The 23,251-nt window shown below is 35.7% G+C and overlaps 2 protein-coding genes across 10 annotated transcripts in view; one reads left to right on the forward strand and one right to left on the reverse strand.

The window, feature by feature from the left end:
• The window catches only part of RGS20 (regulator of G protein signaling 20), a 113,691-nt gene extending 104,813 nt beyond the window's left edge, over positions 1-8,878 (forward strand). For all 6 annotated transcript variants that reach the window (XM_081070995.1, XM_081070996.1, XM_081070997.1 and 3 more), the window contains 2 exons: positions 435-669; positions 6,712-8,878. In XM_081070995.1, the coding sequence (XP_080927121.1) occupies positions 435-669; positions 6,712-6,900 (424 nt within the window). In that variant the 3' untranslated portion in view covers positions 6,901-8,878. The remainder of the gene's footprint in view (positions 1-434; positions 670-6,711) is intronic.
• A 7,387-nt stretch (positions 8,879-16,265) lies between these two features.
• LOC308506784 (transcription elongation factor A protein 1) overlaps positions 16,266-23,251 on the reverse strand; it is a 140,465-nt gene continuing 133,479 nt past the window's right edge. For all 4 annotated transcript variants that reach the window (XM_081070724.1, XM_081070723.1, XM_081070725.1 and 1 more), the window contains 2 exons: positions 19,576-19,647; positions 16,266-17,794 (listed from right to left, as the gene is read on the reverse strand). In XM_081070724.1, coding sequence (XP_080926850.1) covers positions 17,786-17,794; positions 19,576-19,647 — 81 coding nt within the window. In that variant the 3' untranslated portion in view covers positions 16,266-17,785. The remainder of the gene's footprint in view (positions 17,795-19,575; positions 19,648-23,251) is intronic.

The raw sequence follows: 23,251 nt of genomic DNA on the forward strand, positions 1-23,251 counted from the left end.
GAGTTTTAAAACATTGAGTAGACACTGCCCCATCTCTCTTCTAGAAATCAGTGTAGTCAGGGTTGACTTGACTAGGGAGTTTTTGCTTAGATGTTTGTAAGATTTATCTTTACGTTTATAATCCTGGTAAAGTGTTTAACTTTACCAGGATTGCCTAGATATAGACAACTATGCTCTCAGCAGTTATTCTCTCAATTTGGTTTACAACCATTTTAGCAGTAGCCATGCAATCCAGGTAAACAATTTGAAAGTATCAAACTCATGTGTTTTTGCTAAAGGCTTAAGGAAACAAGAGCAGCTCTTTGCCTTCTTAAAAGGGCCTCAGTGTACATTTTCATTCTCAGAGAGGAAAAAGATAGGTTTCTAGTGATGAAATTCAAATTCACTACCAATAACATAGCTCCCTTTTGCCCTTTCTTCTGGTCTCCACTAAGCCCAACTCCTACTCTAGAAGAAGTCAACGCCTGGGCGCAGTCATTCGACAAGTTAATGCTCACTCCAGCAGGAAGGAATGCTTTCCGTGAATTCCTTCGAACAGAATTCAGTGAAGAAAATATGCTTTTCTGGATGGCGTGTGAGGAACTGAAAAAAGAAGCTAATAAAAACATTATTGAGGAGAAAGCAAGGATAATATATGAAGAGTACATTTCTATTCTTTCTCCTAAAGAGGTACGTACCTACTGAAAAGTTTTCCCCAAGGTGTCCTTTTTTAATGTCAGAGAAGTTATGAGTGAAATGATGCAAGTTTCCATCAGTCAGAGTTTTTTTTTTTCTTTTAAATCCAAAATCTAGGCGGTTAGGTTGGTCTCAAAACTAAGTACATTGTAGCTCTAATTACAAAATCATTATTTCCTACTATGTGCCGCTAAGAATATGAAATTAATGAAACAAAGCCTCTCCTGTAAGGGAACTCACAGACAAGTGTGCAGAGAGACATAGAGCTCTTGGCATGATGCCTCAGGCTGGTGCAGAGCCATCAACAGTGGGTTGGGGTGAGTAACAGGGAGACATACTAGGAGAGGCTGTAGATGGACCAAGGATAATAAAAAAAATTATGAGAAGTACAGCAGGATAAAGACATCCCAGAGGATAGGACTAGATGGGCCAAGAATAAAAGTAATCAGTCACATCACAGTGAACATGTCAATAGTTTGGTATGGTTGAAGTGTTGTGTGTTTACCAAACAAACTATTAGAGCTGGTGGCAGGCAGCAGGAGAAGAGTTGGGAAAGTGAGAGGATAGATTTGGGAGCAGTGATAAGGTTTTCTGATTTCTATCCTGGGAAATGCTTGGATTTTAGCCTGGTAATATCATCAAGTTTGGATTTTTGAAAGACCAATAATGGATCAAGAATGGTTTAGGAGAACACTAGAGGCAGAGGACCAAATGAGTTAGAGAACCAACTGAGTAGTGTAAACCAGACAGAATGAGAGCCTGCTAGGCCAACTGAAGAGAAACTGGAGAGGAAGGGTTTGATTTGAGGGACATCCCAGAGTCTCCAGTGACTCCTACCTGTATGTTTGGGCAAAGCAGATAGTGGGGCAGTTCACTGAAATGGGGTAGAGGGGCAAATGGGGGATGGGAAGCATGCTTGGTAGAAGGAGTCAAGCTCAGTTTTGCCTACTTATATTTATACTGTGAAGTTGGGGGTATTCAGTTGACAGTTGTATGAGTATGGAGTTCAGAAAGTCATTTCCATTTTAGATTAATACAAACCAAGAGTTTTTGTCCTTTATAACTTCCACATATTTTCATTTTGTCATGATTTTCCTTATTATTTTATTTTTTATTTATTTATTTATTTATTTTTATTTTTTTTCCCTTATTATTTTAAAGCAAGATTTCTTTCTTTATCACTGTCCTTTAAAGCATCATACATACAAGCAAAATACTTCTTAGCAAATTGATGAAGCAAAAATGATATAAAAAGATGACCCTTTCCTCCCAAATATAAGCATTTATTTCTTGAAAGGTACAACCTTAAATTTTTTTAAATTTTTTTTCTTTTTCAAAGAGGGCACAGCTCGTAGTGGCCCATGAAGAGACTGAACCGGCAATCTTGGTGTTAGTAGCAACATCTCTAACCAACTGAGCTAACCAACCACCCAAACCTTAAACATTTTAAGGGCATAGATTTTGGGGTCAGATTCACTTGGGTTGGAACCGTAGTTCTCTAATAGTGATATAACCTGGGTACATTTCTGAACCTCTCTGCACCTCAGTTTCCTCATTGTATAAAGAGGGCATCACCACTTGCCAATACATGTGGAAAGATTGAGAGGGAGGAAAGTGCAAAGCCCAGCCCCAGCCCCTGGCAGAGTAGGCCACCATAGACAGCCTCTCGGTCACCCTCTATTTATCATTCCTAACCAGACACTGTCCTCACCTAGCACTCGCAGGGACATTGTTTTTATTTATTTATTTATTTTGTTTGTTTCAGGTGTATAAAACAATGTGATAGTTAGACAGTTACACCTCTCACAAAGTGATAACCCCCCCTCCCCCAATCTACTACCCCACTGACATCATATATAGCTGTTACAATTCCATTGACTCTATTCCCTAAGCTGTACTCCACATCCTGTGACTATATATATATATATATATATATATATATATATATATATATATATATATATAATTATAGTTGACATTCAATATTATAATATTCAGTTTCAGCTTCAGGTGTACACTGCAGTGGTCAGGCATCTACACCATCCATGAAGTGGTGTCCCTAATAAAACAAGTGCCCATCTGACATCCTACAAAAATCTTTACAACATTATTGATTATATTCCCCAAACTGTCTTTTGTATCCCCATGGCAATATTGTGGCTACCAATTTGTGCTTTCTAATCCTTTCATCTCCTCCCTCATCCCCACTCCCTTCCTATCTAGCAACCATCAGTTTTTTCTCTATATCTTTGAGACTATTTCTGTTTAGTTTGCTCATTTATGCTGTTCTTTAGATTCCACATATAAGTGAGATCATATGGTATTTGTCTTTCTCCATCTGACTTATTTCACTTAGCATAATGTTCTCTAAGTCCATCCATATTGTTGCAAATGGTAAGATTTTATTCTTTTTTATGGCCAAGTAATACTCCATTGTATAAATGTACCACAATTTCTTTTTTTTTTAAAGGAGGGCACAGCTCTCAGTGGCCCCTGTGGGGATGGAACCAGTAACCTTGATGTTATCAGCAGCATGCTGTAACTAACTGAGCTAGCCAGTCACCCCTGTATCAGTTTCTTAATCCAGTCATCTACCGATGAGCATTTTGGTTGTTTCCATGTCTTGACTATTGTAAATAGTGCTGCAATAAACATAGAGATGCATGTATTTTTTTGAATTAGCATTTTGGATTTCTCTATATACATACCTGAGAGTGGAACTGCTGTGTCATAAAGTAGTTCCATTTCCAGTTTTTTGAGATACTTCCATACTGATTTCTATAGTGGCTACACCAATCTGCAATCCCACCAACAGTGCACGAGGGTTCCCTTCTCTCCACATCCTTGCCAGCACTTGTTGTTTGTTGACTTATTGATGATAGCCATTCTGACAGGAGTGAGGTGGTTTCTTTTTGCGGTTTTCATTTGCATTTCTCTAATGATTAGTAACGTTGAGTGTTTTTTCATATGTCTGTTGGCCATCTGTATGTCCTCTTTAGAAAAATGTCTTTTCATGTCCTATGCCCATTTTTTAATTGGGTTGTTTGTGGCATTTTTTTGGTGTTGAGTTAAATGAGTTTTTTATAAATTTTGGCTATATTGTTGACAAATATCTCCTCCCATTCAGTAGGATGCCTTTTTGATTTTTTGATGGTTTCCTTTGCTGTTAAAAAACTTTTTAGTTTGATGTAATCCCATATGTTTATTTTTTTCTTTTACCTTCCTTGCCCAAGGGGATATATCAGTAAAAATATTACTCAGGGTAATGTCTGCAAATTTACTTCCTATATTTTCTTCTAGGAGTTTTATGGTTTCAGATCTTACATTTAAGTCTTTAATCCATTTTGAATTTATTTTTGTATATGGTGTAAGGAGGTGGTCCAGCTTCATTTTTTTTTTGCATGTGTCTGTCCAGATTTCCCAACACCATTTATTGAATAGACTGTTTTACCCCAATGTAAATTATTGATTCCATTGTCATAGATTGAATGACCATATAGGTGTGGATTTATTTCTGGGCCCTCTAATCTGTTCCATTGATCTATGTGTCTGTTTTTATGCCAGTACCATACTGTTTTGATTACTATAGCCTCGTAGTATGATTTGATGTCAGGTAGTGTGATACCTCCCACTTTGTTCTTGTTTCTCAAGATTGCCATGGCTATTCGGGGCCTGTTATGGTTCTATATAAATTTTAGGATTATATGTTATTTTTCTGTGAAAAATGTCATTGGTAGTTTGACAGGAATTGCATTAAATCTGTATACTGCCTTAGGCAGTATGGACATTTTAACTATATTAATTCTTCTTATCCATGAGCATGGTATGTGTTTCCATTTATTTGTAACTTCTTTAATTTCTCTCTTCAGTGTCATAATTTTCTGAGTACAGGTCTTTTACTTCTTTGGTTAAATTTATTCCTAAGTATTTTATAGTTTTTGAAGCAAGTATAAATGGGACTGTTTTCTTAATTTCTCCTTCTGATCGTTTATTATTGGTGTATACAAATGCAACTGATTTCTAAATATTAATTTTGTATCCTCACAGGGATATTCTTCAGATGGAAGTTTAAAGAATGAGACAGTTCCATTTGAGCCTAAACTGTTTGTGAACTAGAATATTTTTTTAATGTTTTCTATAGTAACTCAGTCTAATTCTCTAACAAGAGCAGGTGCTTTCCTCCTTTCTGCTAACAATATGTACTGAGTACCCCCTTGGTATGAGTTGTGTACATAGGAACTGGGCCCTTATATTCAAGAAGAGTACGGGAGATGATTGCCTAGTGGTGAGTGCTTCCTTATGGATAAGCTCAGGTGGTTGGGAAGGCTTCCCAGGTCAGGAGAGTGACATCTAAACCAAGACAGAAGGAGAAGTACAGTCAGCCAGGCAGAGAAGGAAGGTTTATTCTAGACAGAAGGAATAAAAACAAGCTAGTTCTAGCTCTTTCTTTTTTTAAATTCCAAGTGAATTCTAAGTTCTTTAAATTCTTGCATGGAATAGTGAGCTGGGGGATTAGTGGAAGCAGATCTTAAAGGGGTTCATAAGTTTCAACTTGGAACTTATAAGGCTTGGACTTGATCCTGAGAACATGACAAGTCAGTGCAAGGGCTGAAGCTGGAGTGTCTGGATGCGGTTTGCACTTTATAAAGATCCCTCTGGCCAAATCATTTGTGGTTTGGACAGGCACGAGATTGACATCAGGAGTCTAAGTATGAGGCTAATGAACAAATCCAGCAGGAAATGGTGAGTGAACCTCCACACCGGGCATGCCAGAGAGGAGGGAAGAAGTGGACAGTTTCAAAATGTATTAAATAGATAAGGTCACCAGGACTTTGTGACTGAATATAGAGCCAGAGGAAAAATGAAGGATGAGTAGGACTCTGAATGGGGTGGCAATAAGTAGTTCCATTCCTTCACAAGCTGTATAGGAAAATGATCTGGAGATGCTGGGAATCTGTGTTGAATGTATTGGGTTTGGGTCTGTGGGTAGGCAAAAGTTTTTCCAGAAGGAGAGTGGATATACACATCTGGAAAGATAGATCACTGAAGTCAATATTTAATGATTTAGCTAATCATATTTTGAGTTTTATATAAAACAGTGTGCATTGCATAGCATTAGAACCATTGTGGCCTACTGGTGCAGAGATGGCCTGGCTAAGGTTCTTCAGACGGAAGGGAAGAAGTGTGGGTTCAGCTTTGCCACTATGGCCTGCACTCTTATTTGTCTGGTGCCCTGCGGGAAGGTCTGAATCCAATAGCTTACTCTGGGAGACAGCCTTGTCTAGGATGACATCAGAGTAAAAAAGAGCCACCATCCCCTAAGAACTGAATGAATCCCAAGCAGTTTAAATAAATTCTCCTTAAATCCTTACCTATTACCATCATCATCATTCCCCATTTATGGAGGAATTCATTAGGGCACAGTGTACTTTGCCCAAGACCCCACAACCAAGCAGTGACAAAACTGGGATTTAAACACAGGCCCCATGATTGTAATCCTTCCACAGCACTTCTGAACCAGCTTTCAGTTCACCAACCAGCCTGGCACTCATTCCCAGAAACCTGCAACTGTGTTCCAGTGGCTACAACCTGGGACCTCCAGGTTTTGGCCCCAATGCTATTAGGAAATTAACAAGGGGTGAGTCTAAGACACTACCTTTTTTCTTCAAAGGACATAGTACACTCATTTTAAAAAAGCAAAATAATGTTGTGATTTTCTAAAGCAGTGTGATCGCCACCAGAATGACATAGAACTTGTAATAAATATTATCAGACCCCTCCACAGACCAGCTGAGTCAGAGACTCTGCGAGTGGGGCCCAGCAATCTATTTAACAAGCCTCCCAGGGGCTACTGATGCCACTGATGTTTGAGAAACCCTGCTCATTATGCATTTGGTTTCTCTTTTGGCAGTTTACATTTTTGGATAACCTTGTTTGGTTTGGAATTTTTAATAACCAGAACAAGCTATGGGAGTTTGGGATGGATTTCCAAAGAGAAACGTATCTAATACAACTCTTACTTGTTTCTATTGACAGGTCAGCTTAGACTCCCGAGTAAGAGAAGTCATCAATAGAAACATGGTGGAACCATCCCAACACATATTTGATGACGCACAACTTCAGATTTACACCTTAATGCACAGAGACTCATATCCCCGATTCATGAACTCTACTGTCTATAAAGATTTGCTCCAGTCCTTATCTGAGAAATCAGTTGAAGCATAGGATATCATCAAATATATTTATTATTCATAAAATAATGAAAGAACTCATGGATTACATCTAGTAGAGGGAATTGAGGGGTAGTAGTGTCTTCCGCCAGAGTAATCCTTGGCCTATTTTAATAATAAATGCTTCCTTCTACAGAGGCTATATATTCACAATATAAATTGCAGCCACTTTTAGTGATACTTTTGAAAAAACGGGGTATGGCTATCTTAGAAAAATAGTATGTTTACATTTATAATAATAGTAGCATGTTCTTGATGGCAAAGGATGTACTAGAAGACTTCATACTGCCTACATCCACTGGAGCAAACAGGACTGCTTTTGTTTTGCCTGAGTTCAGTACCTATTACTCTCCTCCCAAAGAAAAGACATTCAAGTGTTTCTCAGCTACTCCTTTCTTCCTTCAAGCTCAGTTTTGAATATTTCACTTATCAGTGCCATTACAGGACCCAGCTTCCCATTTTATAAAGATGTGACCACTACTTGTAAAAATGGTGTTCCACTTTATCTTAGAATGTGTATGTAGATACATATATGTGCATGTGTATCTGTACGTGCTTAGTGTGAACACTGTGCTCTGAAGTGGATTGGTCTCAAATGTTTGGTACGAGAAGTAGTACTTAGAAAATTCTTTGTTGAAAAGTTATCATTATTTTCTTATCATATTCTGCCAACCTAAAGAACAAATTTTTAAATTCACAACTTAGTTATGTTCAAAACAAAATTTTCAAATAAACATATTTCCATTTTAATTATTGAAAGAAATATGGGCATTTTCACTCAAGAAATAAAGTGCAGAAATTTTAGCTCAATCTTTACTTTTTTCACATGGACATATTTGGGAAATATAAGATTAAGTGAGTAGGGATACAAGCAAGATATATTTTAGCTCCTAGAGGAGGATTTTGTTTTTAGATCCCATTGTTTATATCATAGACAAATGGAATAACTTCATAGCTTACAGGTAAAAATACTGGCTTTTAGACCTAAACACTGTGAAGAAGCCCATCATTAAAATGAGTGGGAAAAACATCTAAAATGAGGTAAATGTGAAAGACATCCAAATCTGAATGGTTTGAGTAGTGGGTTAGAAATTAATCTGCTAAATGGGATGTCCTCTTGGTCATCTCCCTCAGCCTGATTTCTGCATTATTCTTCTCAAGCCCCAAATCTAAGCACCCACACCATCTTCCTCAGTAAACCATCTAACCTCAAACTGTACTATGAAAATTTTGTCCCTAATCCTTTTCAACTTCTCATGGAACCTATAAATATGTATAGATCAGCATCTATTCTCGCCTCAGTCCAGTCCCAGAGACTGTGTCCTTTCCTCCTTTTCAAGGTGTCAACCCCTTACATGTGCTTTTGATTCCATATCCAAGAGTCTCATCTTTTTCATTAGACAAAGAGGATATAATGTTGATTAAGGCATAAACCCTGTCCTCTGGTAATTTACATCAAGTAAGAACATGTCCATGGCAGCTACAGTGTTAAGTGCTGTAGTTAAGTGCTGTAACAGTGACAACTGAGCTGTGCAAGTCTTGAAGGGCTGTGGAAAGCTTTTGGCAGAAGTGACACCAAAGATAAACCCAACAAAACAAGAAGAGTGTGTGTACGTTGGGGCAGAGGTGTAGGGAAGGTAGTTGTAACTGAAGCAATCCCCAATGAGTCCAGTTGTGGAAATGCTGAGTATGAGGTACCTGTAAGACATGTAACACATGTTGATAAATTAATTAGATGGAGGAAACTACACGGTCGAGATTTTAGGCTGGAGTATTGATTTGGAGTTTTTCAACACATAAATGAATGAGATTACCTGGAGAGATACAGCATGAAAAGAGATGAAGGTAAATCCTTGCAAGAATGGACAGAGAGACAAGAATTCCCAAGAGTTTTAGGATTCACCTCAGTACAGGTAAGAAGAAAGCCAGGACATGATGTATGGCAGCAAATGAATGGGAGTGCTTCAAAGGGATGATGGTACACAGTGGTAAGTTAAATGCTCTTACTTCCATTGATTTCCTCCCACTCTCCTATATCATCAGTTTCACCTTGATTTTTCCTGTACCATAAGCATCCTTGAATTTCCCAATTAAAAACAAACCTACATTACATAACTGCTAACTCTTCTTTTTCATCAGACTTTTCACAATAGTCCACTCTTGCTGTCTCCGTTTCCTCATCTCCCCATTCATTCCCCAAATCACTACAGTGCACCAAACTGCTCTGAGGAGGTCTCTATCAGCAAAGTCTAACACATACTATTTTTCTGGTCTTATCAGTGGACTGCTCAGCTTCCTGATATCTCATCGACGATGGCTCACTTGAAACACTACTTCCTATTCTTCTGAGGTGCTCTCCTCATTCTCCATATTCTCTCTCATCTTATCCGTAGGTGACAGGGCACAGCAGCTAAGGGTTTGGGCTATGGAGCCAGACTTCCCAACTCCTCCACTTACTGTGTGATGGTGGGTATGGAGTCTTTCTAGGCCCGTTTCCTCTTCTATAAAAACAGGGATAATAATGGTACCTTATCCCTAGCATTGCTGTAAGGATTAAAACTAATCCATGTAAAATATAGTATTTACTACCTGTCAGTTGCCGCTATTACCTGTCCACTAAATGTTATGGCCCCTAAGGTTTGGGTTTCGGCTTACTTTCCTTACTAATCTATATGCTCTCCTTAAGTTCTCATGTCCCTCTCTCATTGTTTAAATAACCACCAATATATTCATGGCTACCAAACAGTATCTGACCTAGATTTTCTCCTGTACTTCAGAATCAGCTGCCGGTTGGACATCTCCACTTGTATATTCCAGAGATGAAACGCATGTATTAATTTTGACTTATCACCCCACTGTCTCACACCCCTCCAACCCTGGCCTCTGCCTATAGCCCAAATCACCCAGTCAGTCACCTAAGCTCTCATCTGGGTGTTAACTTTGACTTTTCCCTTTCTCCTCCCAAACATAATCACCACGCCCTGCTGATTTTGCCTCCAAAATATTTCTCCTTCCTTCTTCTGACCCCTATTATCTCTCACCTGCCTGCATCAGTGCCAAAAGAGCCTTTTAACTGTTCTTCTTGCATGCATCTCAACCATTCAAAACCATCTTTCAAAATACCATAGTTGATCTTTCTCAAACACAAGTCTGCTTGTCACCATCCCTCCACTCCTTAAAATCTTCAGTAGTTCCCAACTGCCTGTAGTACAAATACCAAATTCTTGGCATGGTATACCAGCAAGGGCCTCTACAGTCGGGCTATTGGCTTCCTAGCCAACCCCACATGTTTGACTCTGGAATATACACTTATAGAAAAGGCATATATACGACTTCACACTTTCATAATTGCTCACGAGAACTTAGTTCAGACTTTTTGCTATCTCTTACTTCCTCTCCAGAATGCCACCCTTCATTCAGCTAACTTGTATCATTCCTTTAAAATTTACCTCACATATTACTTCCTCACCTGACCTCCTAAGTCATATTTCTATTGTGTTGCATATCATTCTTGTGTTCCAGGAATATCCTGTATAAATATTTATAATCTAATATTACCCAATCCAATTATCTGTTTACATATCTGACTTTCCCAGTAGCCTGTAATATCCAGGGGCATTGAAAATACACTTTATCTATCATTTTATATGTAATACAGCCATGTGTCACTTAACAACAGGGATATGTTCTCAGAAATGTGTCGGTAGGTGATCTCATTGCTGTGCTAACATTATAACGTGAATTTACACAAACCTAGATGGTATAGCCTACTACACACCTAGGCTACACGGTGTAGCTTATTGCTCCTAGGCTACTAGCCTGTACAGCAAGTTATTGTACTGAATACTATAGGCAATTGTAACAATGATAAGTGTGTATCTAAACATAGGAAATGTACAGTAAAAATATGGTATAAAATATATAAAATGGCGCATCTGTATAGGGCACTTACCATGAATCGAGCTTGCAGGACTAGAAGTTGCTCTGGGTGAATCAGTGAGTGAGTGGTGAGTGAATGTGAAGGCCTAGGATATTATTGTACAAGACTGTAGACTTTATAAATACTGTTCACTTAGGCAGCACTAAATTTAGAAAACATGAGATTAAGTCAAGCTCCAGAGAACATGGTGTAATCAAGAGATGCAGTAAATATGAGATGTATGAGGCTGCTGCCGGCATAACGTGCCATACTATTTTACATCAATCTTTTTAACAAGTAGAAAGAGAACACTCTAAAGTAATGATAAAAAGTAAATGATAAAAAAAGTAATGATAAAAAAGTAAATCAGTAACAGTCATTTATAATCATTATCAATTATTATGTGCTGTACACAATTGTATGTACTGGGAGCACAGTAAGTTTGTTTACACCAGCATCACCACAAGCATGAATAATTCATTGCGCCAAGGCAGCTACATCACCAGATGACAGAAAAATTTCAGCTCTATTAAAATCTTATGGGACCACCATCGTATATACGGTCCTTCACTGACTGACATGTCAATATATGGTGCATGACTGTTATCTAGCTTACAGCAGTATTCAATAAATGTAGAACTAAACTGGGGATTTAGAACATAAAAACTTCCCATAGCTATAAAATAAAACTTCCATTCCAAATTTGTTTTATAATGTGTCACATCTCAGAAAGATATCATCACAGCCCATGTGACTACAGAACTCATTACTAAGGACCAAATTCAGTGGATAAATCTGTAGTGCCATCTATGTGTATGAATGAATCCTGAAGTCACCCCAAAGTATGCTAGAAATTCAATGCAATCCAAGGTTTTCTGTAAAGTTTTTAAATAAAATTGGACAAGTTAATTTTATTGGGATGGATAGCTCTCCATTTGGAAAACTGTATACATAAACAAATATAAATGCCCAATGGTTTAAAGATCTAAAAGCTTTTTTAAAAAAATTATAAGAATACTGAAAGAAAATGTAGGCAATATTTTTATAACATGATTAAAAGGTCTTTCTAAGCAAAACATAAGATCCAGAAACTGTAAAATACTGATAGATTGGATTATATAAAAATTTTAAAATTTTGTACCATAAATAACACCATCAAAAGAATTAAAAATACAAACATCAGGCTATAAAAGACTATGCAGAATGTATTAGGAGTGCCTACAAATTAGTAAGAAAGTCAAATAACCCTTTAGACAAAAAAGGAAACACAATAAAAACAACTGGCTTCAAAACAAGATGAGCAAGACAAATACAAAAAGGTAATCATATGAACAAAAATTAAAACAATGAGATGATCGTTGTTACTATTTCCCTCCAAATTTGCAAAACTCAAAAGGATTGATAATATCCACTATTGGCAGAGGTGTCAGGAAATGGGCATTCATCCCTGTTAACAGGTGGGTAAACTAGTATCACTTTTTGGAAAGCAATGTAGCAATACCTATCATCCTGAATGTGCATGCATATTCACTAGCTGAGGAGTTAAACTTCTAAGAATTTATCCTACAAAAACATCGAAACAAAAACTACCCAGAGGGAATATTTCAAAAGAGAATGGTACGTCCCCACAGGTCTCCACAGGTGAGAACGAATGGGATGCATCTATATGCAATGGCAGGGAGTGTTCTAAGGTAAATTGTTAAATGAAAACAGCAAGTTGTAGGGTATGTATAAAGTGTGCCCATTTCTAAAGTTAATAATGGTCATTCCAAAAAATCTCCCTCACTGACTGAGCTGGGTAGTATTCCAAGGTCTTTATAAGTTATTTTATAAAAGTCCTTACCCACAGCCCTAAGGGGCAAAACGATGTTCATCTTTATAGATGAAGCAGAGGCTAGTACCTTGGTCAAAGGCCTACAGCTTGTCTAAGCAGTAGATTTGAATCTGAGCAGATCAAGAGCCCATGCTCTTAACTGCTATGTAAAGCCAATTTCCTAGTTAAAAAGGACCAGATAGCCCACTATGAGCTTGTGTACACAAACACAGATGGAAAACAGAATTATAGAGCCAGGAAAATCATTTTGTCTAGTGCATGATTTTGACCTAAAAGACAAAGGTAATATTAATAAAAACCAGTTTCACAGGGTGGTTGTAAAGAATAGCCCTCAACCAAGCCTCTCTGCTCCCAGAACCCGTGAAGGCTCCACTAGCCAGCTTTTTTTTATTGAATATAATGACAAATAAACGTTTATTCTAAAAAAATTGGCTTTCAGATATAAAAATACTACTATCTCACAGAGGTCAAATAATGAGTTTTTTCTTTTTTACTGTTACTGAACTTGGAGCTAAAGCTTTCATTCCTGACATGTATGTAATCAAAAATTTCTGTTTTGAATCACCTAAAGTCAAACAGTCACCAAGCAGGGTTTTTCCTGAGTAATGCCAACTTAATTTCATGAGGGATGAAATTGTGGCGTTGTCATTATAATCTATCCACTTAAATTGTCCCAGAGGAATATTCTGGAAAGGTAAATAATCAAAATATAAGAAAACTAGGAGTTAAAACTCAACATATTAAATGTAAGAAAACTAGGAGTTAAAACTTGATTAACCTAAGAATGGGAAGTCTGAATTAAAAAATTATCTACTTAAGTTTTTAAAATGTACAACATGGTGACTATAATCAACAATATTGCATGTATATTTGAAAGCAGTTAGGAGGGTAGATTTTAACAGTTCCCATCACAAGAAAAAAAAACTGGGGAACTAGGTGTTAATTAAACTAATTGAGCAATCATTTCACTATATATATATATATATATATATATATATATATATATATATATATATATATGTATATATATATATATATATACACATCAGTATCTTGTACCCCCAACACTAATACAGTGTAATATGTCAGTTATATCTCAATTTAAAAAGCTTTCAATGGGGAGAAGATTAACAAGCAATTGGTCTAAAGATGTGTTTCGATGAATTTGAAAAGAGGATTAGGACTGCAATTAAGGGGGTTAAAAAACAGGTGAACAGATTAGTGAAATAATCCTGATAAATCAACCTGATAGATTAAACCTGTGACTTTAATGCTCCTTCCAGATCATTTATGCTTCTGCAATTAACTGAAATCTTAGTATTGCTCTCGCAGGTTTTGATGTTCAGTACCAGTATTTTAATTTGAATTCATTATACATTCATTTAACTCAAACATTCATCCAAAACAATTTAAGATTTCAAAAATATTTTTTCAGTTGCTTGTTACAAAAACCTACCTCAAACTAGCTTAAACACAAAGAAAATTGATTGGTTTTCATAAACAGGAAGTCCAGGGCAGTTCTAGCTTCCGCAAGGCTGGATCAAGTAATTCAATGTTATCAAAACCTCTCCATCTCAATCTCAACACTCTCTGCATATTGAAGGCAAAATAGTACAGGGACCTCCCATCTTCCACATAGCAATCCCAGGGGACGAGAGTGGGGTGGGGTGGGACACTGAATGACAAACCCAGGGTCATAATGGAAGTGAGAAGGTATGTCCTAAAGGAATCATTCAGAAAAGATGTTTGGGAACTAGGGCCAAAAAGACAAAAGATATAGTTATGCCATTCCATTCCAGTGCTGTCACAGCTTTTTTGTTTTCAAAATTATCAGCTATACTTCAAATGGATTATAAAAATAACTTGACTACATATTGTAAACCACATTTAAGGGATTTTTAAAAACCCTTTATTTCAAAGCAGCTCAGTCATTCAGTTATGGAAACACTTGGGCTAATTTAACTGGACTGTATGAAATATCACATATGAAATGTTTCTATCTTTGCAGTCAAAGACATTAAGGAAAAAAATAATATAGCTGTTTTTGTAGAGCACCCGGGGAAAGGAACCAAAACAAGGTAAGTCATTTGAGGTAGTCATCCGTGCTTTCATTTTCCATCCACCAGTTGTATAAATAAGAGTACACTAGTCGATATGAAAAAATATGTATTTTTTACTACTAAAACTGCTGTATCACTTTGCAGAATTAAAGTACTGAAAAGAGATTTCTCAAGACTCTACCTTGTAACATTTCTGCCTTTAAAGATGGGGACTAAAACACTGGCAACCAGTACTTATCTATCTTACCACCGAAGGTCCTCAACCTGTGGAACATTCTTTACACCTCAGCTCCTATACAGTCAAGAAAAAATGTAATGAATGCACTGACAGAAACATAACAGAAAAATTATTTCACGAGCACCTACTATGTGACAAGTATTTCTAGATGCTAAAGATACAGCAGTGCACACATTTACCATAAAAACTTACCAACTCCATCTTTACTAAGTTACAGTTACGGTTATCTAACAGCCACTTGATAAGATTTTTCCAATATACTTCTCTATTTCTTTTGACTGACTTCAATTTACTTAAGCTTTCCTTCAACATAATTTTTCCATTACTACCTAGAAACTCATCAGCAATTCTGTTCCATTTACTGTGAAATAGCATCTTAGGTATTGATACTGTGGTTATTTTTGAAACTGACAGAAATATGTGGATTTTATGTCAGTAATTATTCACATTTCCCAGTGGGATATTCTTAAATGGCTAATTTTCTACAGCTAAATGTGTGTGTGTTGGGGATATGGATGGGGGTAATTGTTGATTACAACTCTTTAAATCACAAATCATAACTGTAGTTTATATTTTGAGAAGTAAATTCAATTCAAATCTCAAATTACACTTTGGTCTATAAGAACAATCATTGTGTACCTGTAGAAATTCAAAGTACAGCCTGTTATTTCTTTTTCTGTCTTGTTAATACTTTAAAATATTCTTCAATTTGTAAGGTATATACAGATTTCAATGTTTGGGCGTATGTATAACTTCAGAACTTTTGCCAGTTTAACAAAACTTATAAACCAATGCTCATCACCTCTCAGGGGAGCAAGAAAACCAAGGCGGCTATTGTCTGCTTTCCCAGGATGGTTCTTCAGTAATTGCCACTACAGTTGTCTAACTTAATTCCTCTGTATTTTCATTTAACACAGTTCTTTGTCCTGGAAATAAATATTATCAAATCTTACCCTTGATAATATTTACTTCCTGGCTAGTATTTTCACTGGCTAGTCTTTTTAAATGGTAACTGGCTAGTACCTGGCTAGTATTTTTGGCTAGTATAATGGTAAGACTCATTATTTGGTCCCTTATATTACATTAAGTGCACACATGGGAAGTGCTCAAGTGCTCTCCTCAAACAACCCCAGCATCCCTCAGCAGGGTCCAGTAAGAGACATGCTGTGTACTACTGCTCAACACGAGTTTTTACATAAAACCAGCAGGCATCCCTTAATTAAAGCTGTACTTTAGTAGTTAGGAGTGAATATTTTAAATAAAAGGTAAAGCAAGCTTTAATGTTTAAATAAAATGACAAAATGCAATATAATATAATAACAAGAAACTTTATTCAATTACAAATATTAAAATGGTCACTTAATTTAAAAGTGGGGCAATTTTAATTTTATTCTTAAAATTCATTTTTTCAAAAATGCACCTTATTATTTAAATGATAAAAAAAGGTTAATCTGTGAATTGACAAATCATCTGTGAATGATACTGGTGGGACAATTCTTATATATGGGGGTCTTAATGGACCTTATAATGTTGTCTTCTGTATTACATCAAATTATTTCCAGGAATAAATGGGAAAATGTGAGCCAAGGGGAGTATAAAGCACGTACTGAGGTCTTTCTGTAGGTGTTTGATAGAATACAGATTTAATTTGATAAAATGTGGACTTTGTAACAGTGGCCTTTAAGATGTACAAGAGCAAGTGTACGCTAAGGAACCTATATGAAAATCCTTTTTTCTTATTCCTAACAGAACAAATGGCACACATGTAAACAAAAAGTAAAACTTAATTGTAAGGTTGCAGGATAGTCCATATATTCCATTTGTTCAACAATCTCATCCACTGTGTAACAGAAAAAGTCAGCAAATTAGGACTCAGGACAAAAACGTTTTCTATCAACCTCCACATGTAAAGATTTATATAACCCTTAAACATAATCCTTGGTAAGTATAGATTTCCAAATCAAAATTGAGTTATGAACTGCTTATAATAACTACACTATACTAAAATGCTAACATTTTCTTCCCAGTATGTTTTCCTACAAGGGGAAAAAAACTGTCAGCTTTCATTCTTTGCCTGTGCTGGGATTTATGAAAAACCTACTAAACAGTATTCTGCAAAACTAAAACACACTATAAAGTCAAACGGGTAAATAAAAAACAAAACCAAACTGATTTCAATCAACTCAAATCATGTTTCCAAAAGTAAAGTCTATTAAGAACAAGTAATAAACATGTACAAGAAATTACAATAAATGATGGTCACGGTTAGTTACAAATGCAAAATAGTATCTAATTATTCCAGACTTGTGAATATAATAATCAAAAATTCCATACACTAGTTCAAATATTATGTACAATTTAGATAGGCTGGTCAAATAGTATTTGAATACACATCACATCTGATAAACTTCAATTATATTACCTCTCTCCTCCATTAATTGCATGTACATGCCAGTATAGGAAAAACGTAATTTTCATTTAGGTGTTAACTGAGAAGAATAAACATTTCTACTGTGTATGTTTCAGACTGTAAAAAAGTTAACGTACATTTTTCTTTACGAAAAAAAAAGTAAAAATAAATTGCCAAAAGATTAATTGATCAGCTATAAAAATGTTTCAAACAGATATAATTATTACGTAGTCTCCTACAGATCTGAAACTACAGAAGGCCTTTAAGGAAGGATGCTATTTCAAACAAAGACTAATCCAAGGATGTATGTCACTTTAAAAAATCTGACTTGCAGAAAAACTAGTTCCTTGGCCTAGTTTTAAAGCTAATTACAAAATCCATTTTCTCAATGGTCCAGATATTTTGCCAATTCTTCCAACTCAACAGAACTGTCAAAAAAGAAGAAATATTTTGTGAGATATTTAAATATAGACAATAAAGTGTACCCTTCCCCCACTTAAAACAGCTTATACTTTATATTGCTAGAGAAAGAAGTATTTTTGAAAAAGATGCTCCATTTTTCCGATAAGAACAATCACCTATCTTAAGTGTTTGACTTTTCCAACTTAGAATTAATAGGAATACCATGTTTCTTCGAAAATAAGACCTCGCCAGACCATCTGCTCTAATGTGTCTTTTGGAGCAAAAATTAATATAAGACCTGGCATTATACTATACTATACTATACTATACTATACTATACTATACTATACTATACTATACAAGTAGGGTTTACAGGCGGGAATTCCTGCCCATTCTCAGGAATTTTTTTTGCTCTCCCGTTCCCGAATCCTGAGATATAAACTGTTTCTGTTCTCCACGATGAATCGTTTCCACAAAGTGGTTTCTAAACACAACCACTTGGGTTCCAGGAGCCGATTTTCCCAATTCCCCAACCAACTTTTCTCGGGATTCAGGAACGGGAAAGCGAAAAAAAAAAATCCTGAGAATGGGCGGGAATTCCTGCCTGGAAACCCTTTATATATATAGGATGCGGTCTTATAGTAAAATAAGACCGGGTCTCATATTAATTTTTGCTCCAAAAGATGCATTAGAGTTAACGGTCTGGTTAGGTCTTATTTTGGGGGAAACACGGTATATAACTTAAGAAATAGTAAAAAAAAAAAAATTTAATAAGAACCTTTCTTCTAGACACAGCCAACAGTTATGTATGTTACCATAGAAGAGGGGTTGGAGCTAGGCTAAAGTCCCATATCATATTTGTGAAGCATATGCCCCCATTGTTTGGCTTTTAATTCACTTCTGTCAGAAAATGCTTTAACCTATGTGAATAATTCGAAGTAAACATTAGACTAAAAAGTCTATGTAAGTGTAACTAAAAGAAAAAATCTTATGCAAACTTTACAAAAACTAGTTTAAAAAGCTAGCACTTTTAGAACACCAGCAATTACCAGGCACTTTAAATATATTATCTCTACTCTTCACCACAACCTGTAATGTAGGTATTATTTACATTTAATACATGAGGAAGTTACAGTTCAGTAAGGGTAAGTGGCAAATGAGTTCTAAACCTATTTGGCTCCAAAGACTATATTCCTGCTATGTGAGCCTCTCCAAGGCCACACTCCTAATATCCCCAGATCAATATGAATGGGCTTAGGACTAATGTGTAACTCTTCTCCCAATTTTAAAGTATGTTCATATTTCTGTGGCTCACAAAGATCACTCAAGAATGAAACATTTAAGTAACAAAACTCACCTGTGTGGGGCTAATTCAAGAATATGCAGGCATTATATAAAGGCTTAGTGAAAAACCTACTAAATTATGACAGTGCTCATCTGTAATTCCTAAAATAAATACTAAACCTATTGAATTAAATTTCAACAAAGTAATTTTTCCAGAATCAAAATCTATGAAGTAATACAAAGTAATTGAAAGAGAATAGTATATGTAGGATTGTGATACAGTAATCGCACTTTTAAGATTCAATCCTGTTATTCCTACACCAAAATAATACGAAGGTAGGAAAAGTTAGCATTCTTTATTTGCAACGTATATTCCATTACAAATGGTTAGTCATGGACTCCCATAGTACTGACCAGTGTGAACACATGTATATATTTAGGTATCTAGGTAGGCTTATGAAAAGACCTGAAGAAATCGTTCTACTATAAGTGAGTAAAATATGAATCCAAGAAGGCGCCATACCTTCCATCGATTTCCACATTCATTACAGACAACAAATGTTGTCATTGGTTCATCAGCACTACGAGTTTGAACCTGCAGCAAAATGAAGTGAAAATATTGCTTTTTATACTACTATAAAAAGTCCAACCTAAATAAGAACATTCTACATGGAAATATATAGTAACCACAATGGTACTGCAACAAAATGTCTAAGAGCCTGAAACAAGTTCAAATAAGCTAAATAATGTCAGAAGAACACATATTTCCAAACTTCATTTTTCTAAGTCCTTCCTTCTTTGCCTTTTCATGTTTAATTTATCCCAGATAAATGGGGAAATCATGTGTTACACATTAAACTTTATAAATGGCTAACAAATATGAAAAAATTTCATTATCATTAAGAAGCACAGAAATGTTAAGTTTTAAAAGATATGTCAATTTTCTCTTACAAATTAGCAAAGATGTAAAAATTAAACATATTTCATTCTGACAACACATCCTTTCTAAATGTTAGGCATCAATAAGGCAAGAGCCTTAAATATCTATTCTCTGTGACCTAGGGACTTGCTATCTGATCTATTCTAAAATGGTAATTAGAAACACAGCTCCACATGACTAATCATCAGGGAAATGCAAATCAAAACCATAATATCATCTCACACCTGTTAGAATGGCTGTTATCAAAGACAAGAGATGACAAATATTGGTGAGAATGTAGAGAAAAGGGAACGCTTGTACACTGTTGGTAGGAATGTAAACTGGTACAGCCATTATGAAAAACAGAGGTTCTTAAAAAAATTAAAAGTTGAACTATTTCAAAATATTAAAAGTGCGAGTGAATACCCAGCACTCTCACTTCTGGGTATATATCCAAAGGAAATTAAATCAGTATTTCAAAAAGATATTGGCACATCGATGTTCACTGCAGTATTATTCACAATTGCCAAGATATGGAAACAACCTCAATGTCCTTCAACGAATGAATGGGTAAAGAAAAGTGGAATATTAGTCCACCATAAAAAAGAAGGAAATCATGCCATTTGAAACAACATGGATGAAACTGGAGAGCATTTTGGAAAGTGAAATAGGAAAGACAAAGACAAATACTGTATGGTATCACCTATATGTGGAATCTTAAAAAAAAAAAAAAAGGCAAACAAGCTGATTTTATAGAAACAAGAGAACAAAATGATGTTTGCCAAGTTCTGGGGGAAGGAAGAGGAAACGGGGCTGAAAATCAAAAAGTACAAATTTTCAGTTATAAGAAGTTCTGAGGATCTTATGTACAGCATAATGACTATAGTTAGAGTAGATCTTAAGCATTCTTAACACACACATGCACACACACAGACACACACAGACACACACAAGTCAACTATGTGAGGTGATGGATGTGTTAATTATCTTGATCTTGGTAATCATTCCACAATATGCTATCAAATCAATGTGATGATATATAATTTAAACATACACAATTATATTTGTCAATTTTTCCTCAATAAAGCTGGAGTTGAAAAATCTACAAGAATGTTTGAAGACTACAATTTTATAACGGCACAAACACTGGAAACAACTTAACCCACAGGGAAATATTGAGTTAGAGTACATTCATCTGATGGAATATTATGAAGCTATTGTTAAGATGTTTACTTCCTCACTGCTTTATTTACAGTGGCTAAGACATGGAAACAACCAAAGTGTCCTTCGATAGATGACTGGATAAATAAGATGTGGTATACATACACACTGGAATACTATTCTGCCTTAAGAAAAGATGAAATAGTGCCATTTGCAACAACATGGATGGATCTTGAGATTGTTACGCTAAGCAAAATAACTCAGGAAAAGTCGAGAACCATATGACTTCACTGATATGTGGCATATAAACTGAAAACAACAAAGGAACGAGACAAACAAATGAAGAAACAAAAACTCATAGACACAGATAAAAGTTTAGTGGTTACCAGGTGGGTGGTAGATGAGGGTAAAAGAGATCAAATATATGGTGATGGAAGGAAAACTAACTCTGGGTGCTGAACACACAATGGGATTTATAGATGATGTATTACAGAATCGTACACCTGAAAGCTACGTAACTTTACCAACAATTGTCACCCCAATAAACTTTAATAAGAAAATAAAATAAAAAAAGATGTTTACGAAGATTTATTTAAAAAACAATTAAGAGGAAAATGCTTATATTGCAATAGCTGAGTGAGACTAATTATATAAAATAGTTTACAGTATTTAGCTTCAACTAGATTCAGGAAAAAAAATCCACAAAATACTGCAGGCAGCAAAATATTGATCACTGTTGTTTCTGGATAGCAGATTAATATGTGATTTTAAACTTCCTGTTCATATTTTTCTGTATTTTTCAAATTTTCTGTAAGAAGTTACTTTATATTGCTTTTAAAAAGCTAATATGACCATATGATCCAGCAATCCCACTTCTGAGTATGTACCCAAAAGAAATGAAAGCAGGGTCTCAAAGAGGTATTTGTACACTCAAGTTCACAACAGCATTATTCACAATAGCTCAAAAGGTAGGAGCAACCCAATGTCCATCAACAGATGAATGGATAACAAAACGTGGTATTATATATACAATGGATCATTAGTCAGCCTTAAAAAAGAAGGGAATTGTGACACATGCTATAGTATGGATGATCCTTTATGAACATTATGCTAAGTGAAATAAGCCAGCCACAAAAATACAAACACTGTTTAACTATATGTATCCATTTGATTACCTAGAATAGTCACATTCAGAGCCTGGTGGTTGTCAGGAGCTCGGGAGAAGGAGGAATGGGAAGTTGTTGTTTGATGGATATAGATGTTCAGTTTTGCAAGAGGAAAAAAGTTCTGGAGATTGGTATATTATAAATGCACTACTGAACTGTATACTTAAAAATAGTAAAGGTGGTAAATTTTAGGTTATGTGTATTTTACAAAGAAAAATTTAAAACCAAGGAAAGAACACAGCAAAAATAAGCTAATATGATTTAAAAATTTTTTATCTACGCAAGATGATAGACTTCTAAAGTTCTCCACTGAAGAGAATTACTGGAACCAAAGGTCTCAAAAACAGAAAAGTTATTTCTTTAAACTATATACTCCTGAATGAATTTGACAAAGCATTATTAAAGTTAAAAGTTATTCTTAGTTAAGAATATTATTCTTTAATTAAGTCATGGGGCAGAAGAGGAAGATGGGTGAAGGCAAGAACCTAAATACTAACAATAATGCATTTTGAATAAAGTACATTTAATTTTAATATGAGATGACAAAAGCCCAGTATATCACCATTTCAAAGAGCAGAAGCTTCAAAACAGCAGCATTCTGCCTATATAAAGCCTTCAGATAAAAATGGTTAAGGGGCAGCCGGACAGCTCAGTTGGTTAGAGTGCAAGCTCTTAACAACAAGGTTGCCGGTTCAATTCCCACCATGGGATGGTGGGCTGCGCCCCTTGCAGCTAAAGACTGAAAACAGCTACTGGACTTGGAGCCTGAGCTGCACTCTCCACAACTAGACTGAAGGACAACAACTTGGAGCTGATGGGCCTAGGAGAAACATACTGTTCCCCAGTATTTCCCAATAAAATTAAAAAAAACACAAAAAACAAAAAATCCTTCTGAAATGTTTTACATAAACTTAATATTGCTATCTAGGGTCCTAAAAGAAAGTAAATATGAG

Source organism: Rhinolophus hipposideros (assembly GCF_964194185.1).
Source record: "Rhinolophus hipposideros genome assembly, chromosome: 13".
In the NCBI taxonomy this organism is placed as follows: Eukaryota; Metazoa; Chordata; class Mammalia; order Chiroptera; family Rhinolophidae; genus Rhinolophus; species Rhinolophus hipposideros.